The 15,459-nt window shown below is 43.6% G+C and overlaps 1 protein-coding gene across 3 annotated transcripts in view; it reads right to left on the bottom strand.

Annotated features, from left to right (window-relative positions):
- GRK3 (G protein-coupled receptor kinase 3) overlaps positions 1–15,459 on the bottom strand; it is a 290,760-nt gene that overhangs the window by 19,283 nt on the left and 256,018 nt on the right. For all 3 annotated transcript variants that reach the window (XM_075830772.1, XM_075830786.1, XM_075830777.1), the window contains exon 13: positions 14,235–14,342. In XM_075830772.1, the coding sequence (XP_075686887.1) occupies positions 14,235–14,342 (108 nt within the window). The remainder of the gene's footprint in view (positions 1–14,234; positions 14,343–15,459) is intronic.

The following is a 15,459-nucleotide window of genomic DNA, read 5'->3' as shown; positions in this document are numbered from 1 at the left end:
GAGCGAAGCCGGACAAGCGAACCGAGCTTCACCGGGTTAGGCCGAACTGAACCCGGCAAAAAAATTATCGGTACGCGACGTCAGGAGATAGTCACCGTCCATGGTGCTGAAAGAGTTAAACTGTTTCAGCACCATGGACAGTGACTTCCGATCCCAATATACATGAACCTGTAGAAAAAAAAAAAGAAGTTCTGACTTACCGATAACTCCCGGCGTCTTCCTCCAGTCTGACCTCCCGGGATGACAATTCAGTCCAAGTGACAGCTCCAGCCAATCATAGGCCAAGCACAGGCTGCAGCGGTCACATGGACTGGCGCGTCATCCAGGGAGGTGGGGCCCGATGTCGAGAGGCGCGTCACCAAGGACGCGTCACCAAGGCAACGGCCGGGAAGTTCTCGGTAAGTACGAACTTTTTCTTTTTTTTCAACAGGTTTTTCGATATTGTGTTCGGCATTCACTGTCGAGGGTGCTGAAAGAGTTAGCTCTTTCAGCACCTTGGACAGTGACGGGCGTCTACTAGCCTCATCTCTATGATGGCGGCTGCGCGAAAATCACGCAGCCGCGGATCATACACGGATGACACACGCAGCTGTCAAATGGTTTTTGCGCGCGCAAAACGCCGCGTTGTTTGCGCGCGCAAAAACGCAACGTCCGTCTGTATCTGCCCTTAAGGCCCAAACTAGGCTGCGTCCTTATGGGATTAAACAGTGATTCCACCATTGCTATTTGGGCTTCGTTTTTACGACGCTAATTGTGCAGTAAAAATGACACGTTAACTTTATTCTACGGGTCGATACGATTACGGCGGTACCAAATGTAATTTTTCTGTCGATTGAGATGTGTAAGGGCTTTTTTTTTTTGCAGTGTGAGCTGTGGTTTTTTTGGATACCATTTTGGGGTACATGTGACTTTTTGATCACTTTTTTTTCAGGAGCTAAAGTGACAAAAAAAAACAGCAATTCTGGCACTTTAATTTTTTTTTTTTATTGATAGGATACTCAGGGAAGCATTAACTGGGGCCATAAATAATAACAGAAATAAGTTATTGGTGCCAAAAAGAGCCCAACGAGTCTGAGAAACAAAATAGGCTAATTGGTGTCTATTGGGGAATCCTTTTAGAGGATCAGGACCTAAGAAGGGTACTAGGTGATAGACTTCAGATTACCTATAGGTGGGGAGGAGCCTAAGAGACAGTCTAGTTAACAGTCCCAATAAACCAGCTCCCAAACAGTATAAATGGCTATCAAGCAAACTATCGACTAACCAAAAATACGAGATCAAGAACTTCATCAATTATAAATCAAGCGGTGTAATATACTGAACTTGGCCAAGTGTAAAGACTACATAGGAAGGACCAAACACAGATTGTGCCGTCGTGTTAGGAACCATGTTAATGGCATACATAATAAGATATGTCAATTTTTCAACACATTCATGTAGTGCATAATTGGGATCATAGAGTACTTAATGGGGTTGTCCAATCCCAAAAAATTGATGGTCTATCCTTAGCTGTTTTGAAGGGGCTGTAGCGCTTGTACAAGCACGGCTTCCCCTTCATTTCCTTTACGTCTCACACTAAGTCGCCAACACACAGTATTACTGCCTTCTCCCTGAGGATTGGCCATCAATTTCTTGGGACTGGACAACCCCTTTAAATTCATGGGCATTTAGAGGATTGCCTGCAGAAGTCTTTCATCCCAGTTGCCACCTCTGGGATTCGGGGCAGAGTATCCATGAGTTCGTAACATAAAATCGGCCACACCGAATGGGTTGAATGAACTTCTAAGTATCAGCTATTTTCCTTGACCTACAATATGATCATTGTTTGCACTCTATCCATCATGCTTTTGTTCTTGTATCTTCTTCAATACTGACGATCCCCCCACCCCCTTTTGGTTTCAGACAGTATGATCTATACTAAACTAGAGTCATGTGGCTTAGGCCCCTTGCACACGCCCGTAATTACGTGCCGTAATTATGGGCCCATAGACTTCTATTGGCCACTAGTACCTTCCCTTGTGCGTATGGGAAGGTGCCCTGGCCGTTGAAAAATATAGAACATGTCCTATTTCAGGCCGTAATTACGGCACGGGCAGGCCCATAGAAGTCTATGGGGCTCCCGTAATTACGGGTGGCTACGTGTGTGCACCCGTAATTACGGGAGCGTTGCAAGTCAGGGGATTTCAATTTTTGAATGAAGAGAAGCAGAAAAATGGCGCCTGAGCGATCATGTGCCAATTTCCAGCCCCCTTTTTTTACGGGTCCGTAAATACGGGTGGAATACGGATGACAACAAACCAATATTTACGGGCACGGGTCCGTAAATACAGGTTAAAAACGTGTGACCCGTATTTACGGGAGGGAAAAAATACGGTCGTGTGCATGGGGCCTAAGGGATGGGAGATGAAGGCGAGTATACAGTCAGTAATGAGAGATTTGGTGGATCGTTGCAGACCATGATCCTTTTAACCTTCATTTAACTACCGCCCCACAAGCGGACCCATAATAAGGGGAAATAGAGCATATATGACAATTGCACAGAACACGTTTGAATTATGTATCCCCACAAGCTAAAACGTAGATCGAGTTGTTCGCAAACTGAATAGAACGAATTACTAGCCTGGAGTCGCACAAGAAAGGTCTCCTTGGTAACTAGTCGCAACAATGGGCTGTAAAGATGCGATCACCAGGGGAGAGTGAGTGACATCAGGACATGCTTCTTGTCCCTAAATGGTATTCGACCGGGGTCAAGCCTCTAAGTTGGCATGACCATCGACATATAAGGAAGACGCCGATACCAACAAGCGGCCACTGCTGTTTTAATGCTGTTGGAGCATGAGCGCTGATTGTTTAGAGATTTTCAGCGAGAGTAGTTGGGTCAGTGGGTCGCTCTTTCAGGGCGGTTACCCCATTATTGAACAGTGTTAGGGGAAGAATATCAACAAGAATATAAGTCAGATTAGAAACTATATCGCTAACACACTGGTAGCACTCTATGTTTCCCTGAAATACAAAACCAACCAAGAGTCTGTGACTGTGAAGAACCAGAAAATGCTCCTACCGCTGTGGTCAGCATAATAGAAAAAATTAACACACATTATTCTACAACAATAAGCTATTTTTATAGCTGTCATTTTCTTTTTTTAAACGTCTGATCCTAAATTAAAAGTTAGATTTTAGCCTTACCCTTTATCTTATTTGCTTAAATAGGCAAGGCACATAGGTAGTGGCATTAGACGGTTAGACCACATCACTATCTGGGACTAGTTATACAGAACCCAAATACTACCAAAGGTCATCCACGATTGTAAATAAAACAGTGATCAACTTCTCAGTTTACATTTCTATCCATGCTGAATAATTTTCCAAAGAAAATGAAGTATGACATAGACATTCATTTAGCTAACTATTCCCTTTCTACACTAGAGGGCAGTAGAGGCTTTGTATTATGAGTAGCTATGAAGGACATTATACAAGGTCAGTACAACCATGAGCGCATATGTAATTGTTCCCAACAAGAACTGATATATTCAGAAAAATGCTGATCCCTGGAGAACCCGTCATGCCATAACTGGAGAAGGACAATAGCATATACATATATCAATGAATTTTTATGGAAGACTTGAATAAAATCCCCCATTTCTTCAAGCATTTATGTAATAAGTGGTACAGTACAGTTTCAGAATGATGCACATATTTATTATATTTGCTTTATACTGCTGGAGCTTGCATAGAACAAGTGCAGCAAACTATGGAGTATTGTTTGACTATTATCTGCTATTGAAAAGTCTTCTTTAGGCTGTGTTCACACGTTGCAGTCAATTTGCATTTTTGCCGCGATCTTCGTAAAATCGTGGCAAAAGTGCACCCTTTTGACGTGACTTTGCAAAAACGTGGCAAAAAAAATTGGAATTTGACTGCAACGTGTAAACACAGCTTTAGAGGATGACTACAAACACAGAAATCTCAAACCCAGTGCTCCTAACAAAAATAAAAAAAAGCCTCTGGTAGCAAGTTTTTATGTACAATCTACTTGGTTTGGAGAACAAGGCTACATTCACACGTAGAAAGAAGAGTTGCTGCAGATTATGGGTACCCACACATGTAGCGGATATGTCGCAGAATTTTCTGAGCGCATAAGCAGTCTGCACCGGTTACGTGCGGATTTCACCCATTTTACATTGGGGTCAACATTCAGAACAGAACAAGCAAGCCGCGGATTTTAAAATCTGCAGCATGCTCTGAAATTTGGTGCAGAAATTGTTCAGCAGCATGTGGATGAGATTTTTTAAATTTTTTAAAAAAATCTCCTCCGCTTGCCTGCAACAGTCACCCTCTGTGGATTTTTCGGCCGCAAATCTGGACGGAAAATCCGCAACTGGTGCAGGAGGCTTTTCCGTTTGGATTTGCGGGTAGAAAATCCGCAGGATATTACAGTGACAGCAAAGTAGATACGATTCTAAGAAATCTCATCCACACGCTACGAAAAACTTCTGTGCAGAAATTGACATGTGTTGTGGATTTTAAAGACCATGTACACCGTAGATATTTGTATTTAAAAAAAAAAAGGTTTATCAGTGTGATTGGTGCAACTTTCAAAATACTGTTCTGTATACAGGGCAGCTGTATCGTGCTCTAAGACCTGAATCAGTCAGGTCCGCGAGTCCAACGGGTCCAGTGAAAGCGTATCCGATCCACCTGTAATCACATCTAAGTTATGAACTTAGATGAGATCATCGCTCGATCCCCCTGACCCTGAAGTCCTACAGACCTGACAGATACAGGTTCCAGCGCACGATACAGCAGCCTTATCTCAAAAAAGTAAAAATATTTTTTTAATAAAGAGTATTTAGAAAGTTGCACCAATCACACCGATAAGACCTTTTTATAAAAATAAAAAAAATAATTAAAAAAAAAGATTTAAAAGTTGTACATTCCTTTTAAAAACTATGTGTGTGTATGTAAACAAGTACATTCTACTGTATCTCCTGACATTGTGCTGTATCACTCAATGGTTTCATTTGATATCAGGTTAGCAAGATAACATTCGAAGCGTGATGCAGGAGGAGGTATTTGAAGTGAGCAGGAGAATCCGCACATGACTTGCGTAGCCAAATGCTGTAAGGGAGTCCTGCCCTTTTGGACCCACTCCCTGCGGTTGCCCAGGCGTAAATAACAATCCATTTGCTCAGTAGCTGAGGTTACCATGTGTTCATTCAATTCAGGTGGAAAGTTGTGTTAAAACAAACAAGTGCCTGTCTCCACCTGCATTGACAATGAGGCCAAGATAGTTTGTTTAATACTGGACGCTGTGCTATATAAGGTGTAGGCGGAAGGTGCCATACTTAAGATATTGCAAAAAAGTTGTTTTGATCGGCTAGGACAGTATCTAACATCATTAAATGGGTTGTCCGGATTAGAGAATTTATTCTACTATCAGGTTCCCAAACCCCAGCAACAAGCTGGTTACAGGGAGTCAAGAGCTGTATTCACTGTGCTGGTTTAGATGTGGTTGTTGCTGCAGTTTTCTGTTTTGAGTTTTTCTTTTTTCAAATTCTTTTATTTTCAGTTTTCCACAACACAAACACGATAGTGCAAACATAAGCAGCACAAACATCGGCTCGCAGGCCAGTATATGTTTCTACAGTAAGTGCAAGAAGAACAACGACGCACAGCTGATACAGTACTTGAAACGGACGACCTATGCATCCTGAACCCGCAGCCATGCACATTGGTCCGTGAGCAGGGGCGTAACTAGGAAAGACTGGGCCCCATAGCAAACTTTTGACTGGGGCCCCCCCTCCCCTGGGTGTCACACAACCCCCCCTTGTAGATAACGCCATACAGCCCCCCCTGTAGATAGCGCCATACAGCCCCCTCTGTAGATAACGCCATACAACCCCCCGTAGATAACGCCATACAGCCCCCCCTGTAGATAACGCCATACAGCCCCCTGTAGATAACGCCATACAGCCCCCCATATAGATAACGCCATACAACCCCCCTGTAGATAATGCCATACAGCCCCCTGTAGATAACACCATACAGCCCCCTGTAGATAACACCATACAGCCCCCTCTGTAGATAACACCATACAGCCCCCTCTGTAGATAACACCATACAGCCCCCTCTGTAGATAGCGTCATACAACCCCCCCTGTAGAGAACGCCATACAGAGTCCCCCCTGTAGATAACGCCATACAGCTCCCTTTGTAGATATCTACAGAGGGGGCTGTATGGCGTTATCTACAAAGGGGGCTGTATGGCGTTATCTACAGGGGCGACTCTGTATGGCGTTCTCTACAGTGGGGGCTGTATGGCGTTCTCTACAGAGGGGGCTGTATGGCGTTCTCTACAGAGGGGGCTGTATGGCGCTAACGCCATACAGCCCCCACTTTAGAGAACGCCATACAGCCCTTACTGTAGAGAACGCCATACAGCCCCCCTCTAGAGAATGCCATACAGACCCCCTCTAGAGAATGCCATACAGACCCCCTGTAGATAACGCCATACAGAACCCCCCTGTAGGTAACGGCATACAGCCCCCCTGTAGGTAACGGAATACAGCCCCCCCCTGTAGGTAACGCTATACAGCCCCCCCCTGTAGGTAACGCTATACAGCCCCCCCTGTAGGTAACGCTATACAGCCCCCCTGTAGGTAACGCTATAAAGCCCCCCCTGTAGGTAACGCCATATAGCCCCCCTGGAGGTAACGCCATATAGCCCCCCCTGTAGGTAACGCCAGACAGCCCCCTCCCCCTGTAGGTAACGCCGTACAGCCACAACCCCCCAAATAAATCCGACCTACAGTGTGTCCTACAAAAGACAAGTATCCCCTATCCACAGGATAGGGGATACATGTGTGATCGCTGGCAGCGATAGGGAGAACGGGGGACCGAAAGTCCCCCGAAGTTCTCCATGACTAACCTCTGACTTCCGGAGTCTGCACAGCTCAATAAAAATGAAAGGAGCGCTGGTCACGCATGCCCACAATCGCGACCGGCGCTCCATTCATTTCTACGGAGCTGCCGACACAGACCCCGGAAGTCTGAGGTTTGTGATGGAGAACTTCAGGGGACTTTCGGTCCCCCGTTCTCCCTATCAATGCCAGCGATCACACATGTATCCCCTATCCTGTGGATACATGTCTTTTGTTTAATGGCAGAGCGGGGAGATACCTCCCTGCTCTGCCGTAGTGTTCAGTGGAGTCGTGCTGTAGCAGCCATAGCGGCTGCTAGCAGAGCCTTCGGCCATGGTGGGGGCCCGTGCCGGGCGACACAGGCCCCCTCATGCCGCGGGCCCCGTAGCAGCCGCTACGGCGGTAGTTACGCCACTGTCCGTGAGTGCACATATCAGAAAAAGAGAGAGAAGAAAAAGAGGAGATGAGACAGAGGGGCGAAAGGGAGGGAAGAAAACTGACATAGCCCCCTATGCCTTGGGATTATATTCAAGAAGTCACGATGTTCCTGAACTCAACAGAAGATTGGAATCTGACCCAGTGATACCATGTTTTGAGAAATTTAGCATGAGTCCCTCTCATGGATGCCGTGAGATCCTCCATTCTCATAATCTCCTGGATCTTGCCGAAACACATGCCAACCGATGGAGGGCAAGTTTGTCTCCACAGCGCAGGAATACACGCTCTAGCTGCGTTCACCAGATGGCGAACCACAGAGCGTCAGTACGTAGATAATGGAACCTCGCACAGATGGAGTAGGAAAAAGGCCGGCGAGCGCGGGAGGAGGAAATCCGTGAATTTGGAGGAGATTCGCCACACCTCCGACCAGAAATCTGTCAGCTGCGGGCACTCCCAGAAGATGTGTAAAATCATGCCCACCTGGACTTCACATCTCCAACACAACGGTAAGACCGCAGGGATCATTGCATGCAATCTGAAAGGCACTCTATACCATCGCGATAAGATCTTAAATCCCGCCTCCTGAAACCTGCTAGCATGGAGGATTTATTTGTCATTGTAAACAAATGGTACTTATGTTCTGCAGTAAATGTTAGGCCCAAGTCCCTCTCCCAGCTGAACAGGTAGGAAGGTGTGGGAAGTTTGGATGAGGAAATCAGTAGGGTATATAGTCTGGACAGAGAGTGCCGTAACGTGCCTGTGCAAAGAAGCTCGAAAGGGGAACTATGCCGCGCATATACCGAAGGGTTAGGCAAGGACGCGAAAAAATTTCTCAATTGAGTGATCTGCCAGGAGGTAAAAGGAAAAAGGTCTGTCAGAGACGCTAACTGTGGGCTAGTCATCCAAGTCCCCCCTTGTGTGAAATGAGCAGCATGTCCCTTACCTACCCGCAACCAGTGCCGGAATGGACACCTTTCTCACCCCGGAGGGAATGCGGGATTGCACAGGACAGGAAACATGGGGGGGGGAGGGAGACGGGGAGATCTCTTTCCAGCGAAAGAGTCGGGAAGCAACCGCAAAGGTGGGTCCAATAGTCGGGAGTGTCTGCGCCGATAGGGGGATGTGTTTGCCCAACCAAGGCAGTGCCTGCAATGGAATCGCCAGAAAAGCCTGCTCCATCGACACCCACTGTTTAACCTCAGTGTGTCTGAACCAATCCAGAATTTGTGACAGGTGTGAGGCCTAGTGATAGAAGACAAAGTCCGGAAGGCCCACCCCGCCCTCACACCTAGCACGCAAAAGCATGGAGCGGGCTATACGGGCTGGTTTCCCCACCCATATAAATCTATGGAGTAAGGACAACAGAGCTTGAAAGAAGGTGCGGGGGATATGAATCGGCAGGGCATGGAAGAGGTACAAGATCCGCGGCAGAATATTCATTTTAAATATTGCACACCTGCCGAAACAAGTAAAGGTGCCCGTCATCCAGGAATCCAAATTGCTCTTTACACGTTGGAGGGGAGGGTAGTTAACTGCATAAAGGCGAGATAGATCCCTGGAGAGCTGGACCCCCAAATATTTGAGTGAGTCTCTAGCCCATTTAAAGGAGAAGGACTCCGACAGATCTTCCACCAGAGACTGTGGCTACGAGACATTAAGAGCCTCCGATTTCTGGTAGTTAATTTTGAAGTTGGACAATTTTGAGTATCTACTCATCTCTGCCATGAGATTGCGCAAGGAGATCCTGGGCGCGGTGAGAAAGAAAAGCAGGTCATCCGCATATGCTGCGACCTTATGGGACCTTCCCCCCAATGCTACACCCGCTGTGCCTGGACTGGAGCGAACCTGGCACAGGAAGGGCTCCAAGCACAAAATGAAAATTAAGGGGGACAAGGGACAACCTTGCCTCGTGCGGTTTTGAGTTTTTCAATCACAAGACTGTAATTTAAGAGATACCAAAAATATTATGTGTAATTCATGTGGGATTCAGGAGATCGTCTTATTTTTAATTTGTTTGCTTTTAATTAACAATGTTAACAGATCTAAGTAAGGGAGACGCATTCTCAAACACTTCTCCCTTGTGTTGGAACGCAATCCCCGGTGTCATGAATGGATCAATCTTCTAAACATAGTGTGAGTAAGGCCCAACTGCTGGGACCACAACTAAAAATGCTTGCTTTCCCTGAAAAGCATTATTTCAGAGGAAGGTAACTGTCCTCTAGTCAGGAGACAGGCCTACCATCATGCTTTCATTCTGTCAGATTTCTATTGTCCCTGACATAAATGAGAAACAAAGACAACACCTGACTGACCCATTATAAAGCAATGGGATCAGTTAGGCTTCAAACCGCATACATGAATTTCAGTCAGGGCTCCACAGACCAGTGTGAATGTTATTCTTTGATTATATACTAGACAAATCTGTCACATAGAGGTTAATAATTCTCATATTAATAAGGTTCTCCACCTTAATGTATTTTTTCTTATCTAATACGGATTAATATTGCCTACTGAGATTGGACATTAGCATGGCTTGACTACTTCAAAGCTGCTTTTCTCTTTTTTTCTGCGGTCAGCAAAGTGCAAATCCAGTTTTGAACTGCACAGCTAAAACACGCCTCACAGTCTAGTTACGAAGGATACACTTCCTAACAACCACAGTGAGGATCAGGTCCCTGGAAACAAGTGTCTCTCAAGTATTAAAGGGGTTGTCCACTACCTCATAACCGATGACCTATCCACTGGATAGGCCATCAGTATATCATCGGTGCGGGTCCGACACCTGGACCCCACAGCGATTAGCCACTGCGGTGGCCTGCGGGCACCGGATGTTATTGTCCATTATGCGATGTACAGAGCCGGAAGCAGTTGGCATGGCACAGCGTCCGTGCTGCAAAACCTCAGCTCTGCTCCTATTCACTTGAAGAGGAGCAGAGCTGCAGTACTGCAGCTCGGCCACTATTCCGTGGTCGGAGCCAACTACTTTCCCGGGATGTATGTCCGATGCGCGGAGGCAGGTGAAGCGGCTTAACTGTGCGGGGTCCGGGTGTCGGACCCCCCACAGATCATGTACTGATGTCCTATCCGACGGATAGGTCATTAGTTGTCAAGGACTGGACAACCCCTTTAAAGGTCAAAGCGGAACGGTCACTGATCTTAGTATAGAGAGCGAGAACCAGGAGACGTGCATGTACTATCCCATTCATTTGTTAAATGTTAATAAAAATTAATTTAGGTTTACAATTAAGTTCTGGCATAGTAGAACGTACCAAAGGCACAAGGCAGGCACTAGTGTAGCGGAGATTCCTCTCCCAGCAATCTAACAAGGATTATCAATATTATCAGGTCTATAAATAATTTTGAAGGCTTGGGTTTTAGTAGCAAGCAGTGACTGTAAATTAGAAATGGATCACTCTCAGGTCAGATCTGCCGCAGGCAAAATTCTGTATTAAGGCAAAACAGCTGTGACTAACAAGTCACATCTATCATGCCCCTTCTTATAGATGAAGTCAGTAGTGTCTTACGACACCTAAGCAGTTTCACAAGATGCCTAAGCTATTTAATAAAATAGGGCACACAGTACTTGAAACACTTTTCCGGAACTTCTAATGCGAAACCACATTGTATAAGGTCAGTCTTGCAACCATACCCTACGCCTATCTACAGTGTTTCAGAGTAATAAACCCATAAATAGAATGAAACTCGCATTACAGACTGCCTGGACTCCACCGTTTTCAACCTCTCAGCATGAGTAGAGAACAAATCACTGGTATAGGGAGCCATTGAAAACATATCATACAACTAGTGGTTCAAAAAATTCTTTCGTTTTATTTATATTGTATTCAAATGCCATGGGCGGAGTGCATGCAGGTATTCCAAGCTGTGTGTGACTTAATGTTGGATGGGCACAGTGAGTACGTATATTATTAGGAGGTATAGAAGCTGTGTGTGTCTTAATGATGGATGGGTACAGTGAGTACGTATATTATAGATATGATACTGATAGATTACAGTGCTCCCTGTATATTACCATCACTACGTATGATGCCGTTGTCGGGGGCGTGTCTATCTAAAGGTAATACGTACTCACTGTGCCCATCCAACATTAAGACACACACAGCTTGGAATACCTGCACGCACTCCGCCCATGGCATTTGAATACAATATAAATAAAACTAAATAATTTTTTGAACCACATTTGTCTGTGTGCCGAATACTTCTCTACATACGATTGGGTTGGGACCCTATTCGTGCACCTCCTATAAGTCTAGTGCACTCTGAACCAATACCGACCATATCATACAACTAGTTAAATAAAAAATGCATTTAATAATTTTATACTGCATATATATATATATATATATATATATATATATATATATATATTAAAATGACAAACCTAAGAATTGCTTCCTTCTTACGATCTACCGGCTGTCCTGACTCACATTCATCAGTTGATGGAGTTCTGTTTTTAATCTACCCTATACTATTGGGTAAAAGCCCTTTATGACTTGATGCCAACCTCATTTATCCTGCTGCCAGAGAGGACTATTTCTATTACAGAGCTTTCTCTGGTTTAAAGGATCCTGGATTGGGCTGACACTCATCAATGGAAAAAAACACACCGAAAAAAAAAAACATGAATTTTTCAGTCATTCCTAAATTAGGTTTCTAGGCCGCACAAATGAGCTGCAAAGCTTTGTACAACTCGGTTTGATCTATAGCACAAATAATAGGGTTTGTGGATTCAATTTAAATTATGACAACAATGAAATCTGAGGGAAAAAAGAAAGCATTAGCAGCTGCTAGTTCCTTCCATTGACTGATAAAAGAGTATAATGCACCCAGGTCATGCTCCAGACATGGCGCTTACACATTGTGGTAGGTGGAATATAGACATTCGCTATTATGCCAAGTAACTGGTCTCTAAACAATACAGGTTATAATGTAACTTTGAGCTATCATGGCTTAAAATTCGAAAAAGGATTTTCCTGAAAAGTAACCTAAGAAAACCCATGTAGGCAGCAAAAACAGAAAGATAGTTTATGTAGATGTAAAGAAAATTCAATCCGGTCCGATGCATAAGGCAGAATGCTGAAACAGTGTATACTCGAAATTAGAGGTGCATGCCGAGGAGGGAGGGCTACAATACCAAAACGGATTTAAGCCGTCGTCCCCCCCCCCCCCCCCCGCTGCAGATACTTGACTGTTCCCTCCGCACTGCAGATGTAAAAAAATGTGGAAAAAGGCGGGGAAACCAGGACCAAAACCCCCATTGCCACCATTTTCAGAACTGTAAATCTAGGCTTGAGCGAAGCACAGTTCTGGGCTGGCCTCCGCACTTTTTGGGCTTCACAGCATTAGTGTAGCCTGCCACTATGACAAATATACTAGTACTACTCAAACCAAAAGTGTTCAATTTGTGTTGAGAAGGAAAAGAGGCCAATATACACCTATTACTAATGCAGTGTCTACAGTGAATTCGGTGAACCATTTACATAGAGTGATCGGGGAGCAGTCTTATGACATGGGAACCACACTCAACGAGAAAATATTTATTTTATTTTTTATCTACATAGAGTAAAATCACCAGCAAGACCTACAAACGTTAAATCCTAAATCAAGACAGCATTGGATTTCTAAAGGCGGTCGTCTGTTATATACACTTACATCTCTCAGATGCTACAAACAATAAAATTACCGTTTTGGTCATAAAGTCAATGTTTTCCGGGAGAAAAAAAAACATACAACACGCCTGAACTTTCTGAACTCCACATTGCTTTCAACATAATGGCCTATAAAAATATCAGGACCACACAGCAGAACGGCCACATTAGCAGCCATTACAAATTCATTCCACTTTAGATATATGCAGTAAAATCTCTTTCTATGATATGCTGCATATTTCATTGTGTATTACAGCACACTAGAGATACGTCTTCCGCATGATGGGTTTTGTTCCATGTTTTTCTTTATACCTTGTTGCAGATGAAAATGCCATTTCCTACCACATAATTATGTTTGTATTGATATAGAACAGAGCTTTTCATTCTAAATGAACGTGAAGTACAAAATTTAACCAAGACAACTATTATTTTTTTTCCAAGACAATATATTTCCAAGTAGGGAGATTTTATCGGAGTACTTCGGAGAGCTGGTTCCTGTAATGTGCGGACAGGCCATTTTACATGACTACCTGTGAATGTCTCAGCTCCAATGCAATTTATGGTTGGAAAGACATTGTACTATAGTCGCCCCTCATGTCTTGTGTTTCATCACTTCTAAACGTTCTGAATTCTGTAGTGTTCATCGATTGGAGCCAGGCGTCTTTAAGGAGCATATGATAGCTGAAGAGAATTTCATGCAAAAATCACCAAAAACCATAAATTCTTGAATTGTTTCTTAGTTATACTTGTTTCTGAGAAAGCAGAGTGACAACTCCTAGCTGCGATAATACTGGCCATTTCCAAAAAAAAAAAGCTGTAACCAAGAAATGACTGAATATACTTTTTCATTTTTTGGAGAAATAAAAGGCTCCCTTGTTAAACTATGAGGTATATGCCATGGTACGGGAATTCTAAATCAATTTACAAATGAAACCGATAACCAACTAAATGTTGTTTTTTTTGTTTTGTTTTAGTAAACAGAAATTCTAGTTCAAAGTATACATGTACATTAGATAGTCAATTTGGACAATGAATCAACAATTGCTGGAGGTGTAATCTTGTCCTCAGGGAACACGCAAGACATAAAGCTACCAACGCTAATGAGGTCAAATAACATATACGAGACGTATGTGTACACAGAATCTCTCATGTTCCCATATTTAACTATATGCATTAAGATATTGCATATCATATATTAAAAAATGACTTACCCTCTTAGAAGTTTGAAGAGCATACATCCTAGGGAAAACCAATCTGCACTGCTGTCATACGCTGTGCCTTTCTGCAGCACTTCTGGTGCCATGTACCCGTGCGTTCCTCTGGAATTTCAAGAGAAAAGACACTTAACATTTCAATTACAGCTGATTTTAATGTCAAATGTCTAAAAATTGAGTATTTACATACAGCGGATGATTTAATAGTGGTCACGTTCCAGAGTACGTCCATGTTTTCCAGAAAGTACTTAGGGTGGGAAAAAAAAGCCTATTGTTGCTGCTTAGCTTTACAGCACAAGACCCTTAGGACCCCTTTTACATTAGCCAATTACAGCCGTAACATCATTACTCCGGTCGCTCGTCCCCATGCATTACCATCATGTCGGCAGGACATCTCCCGGTTTACCGACAACGATAATATTTCACGCTGCATAAACCATATGATGAGTCGATGAATAAGCGTTTGCTTGATCATCGGCTGATCGTTGCCCTGTTTACACAGGGCAATGGTCGGGAACAAGCGTTCATATGGTTATTGGCCTCTGTAAAAGTATTATTTTCACTTTCCAAGAATGTTACATGCAGTCTGGTGGGACAACACTGATCTATTTATACAACTATTTACCACTGGTTGAAGAAGTTTTTCAAGTTATGCAGAGTTACATTTTGGTAACGTTAAAGGTTAAGTATTTAAAAAATAAATAAAAAAAAAAACTTCCGTGTCAGATGTAAATGACTTCTATTTATTAACAATATTTAAAAAAAAAGACGGCATATAGAAAAAGACCAACAACATGGTCATTGTTTGTATAAGTATAGTAGAAATACAGCTTTCAGATGGAGTGAAAAAATGCCGTTGAAATGATGTTGTTGGACCTGACAGGTTCCACATAACCAGATATTTTCCGTTCCTACGGGAATGCAATGTTATCGGAGTTTTAAATTAGGTCTTTGAAATACATTGATCAAATTGTAACGAACATTACAATTAGACATTTTACTATACTAGGGATATTGCTACATTCTGAAACATCCACAGACGCCATATGTATAAAGGTATCATGTAGCCTTTGCTCATTCATGTGTGAGATCTCATTGTCCTAGGAACCAGCTGCCAGGTCCGGATTTGTAACAGACACTATACATTATCACCACTCAACTTATCAGCCAAAGCGGACCATAGACACAAGTCTCTTTGCAGTCTCCTCAAATGAACAAATCC

Source organism: Rhinoderma darwinii, chromosome 1 (assembly GCF_050947455.1).
Source record: "Rhinoderma darwinii isolate aRhiDar2 chromosome 1, aRhiDar2.hap1, whole genome shotgun sequence".
NCBI classification, from domain to species: Eukaryota; Metazoa; Chordata; class Amphibia; order Anura; family Rhinodermatidae; genus Rhinoderma; species Rhinoderma darwinii.
Note: the sequence above shows the minus strand (reverse complement) of the source record. Positions and strands in the feature narration are given on the sequence as shown.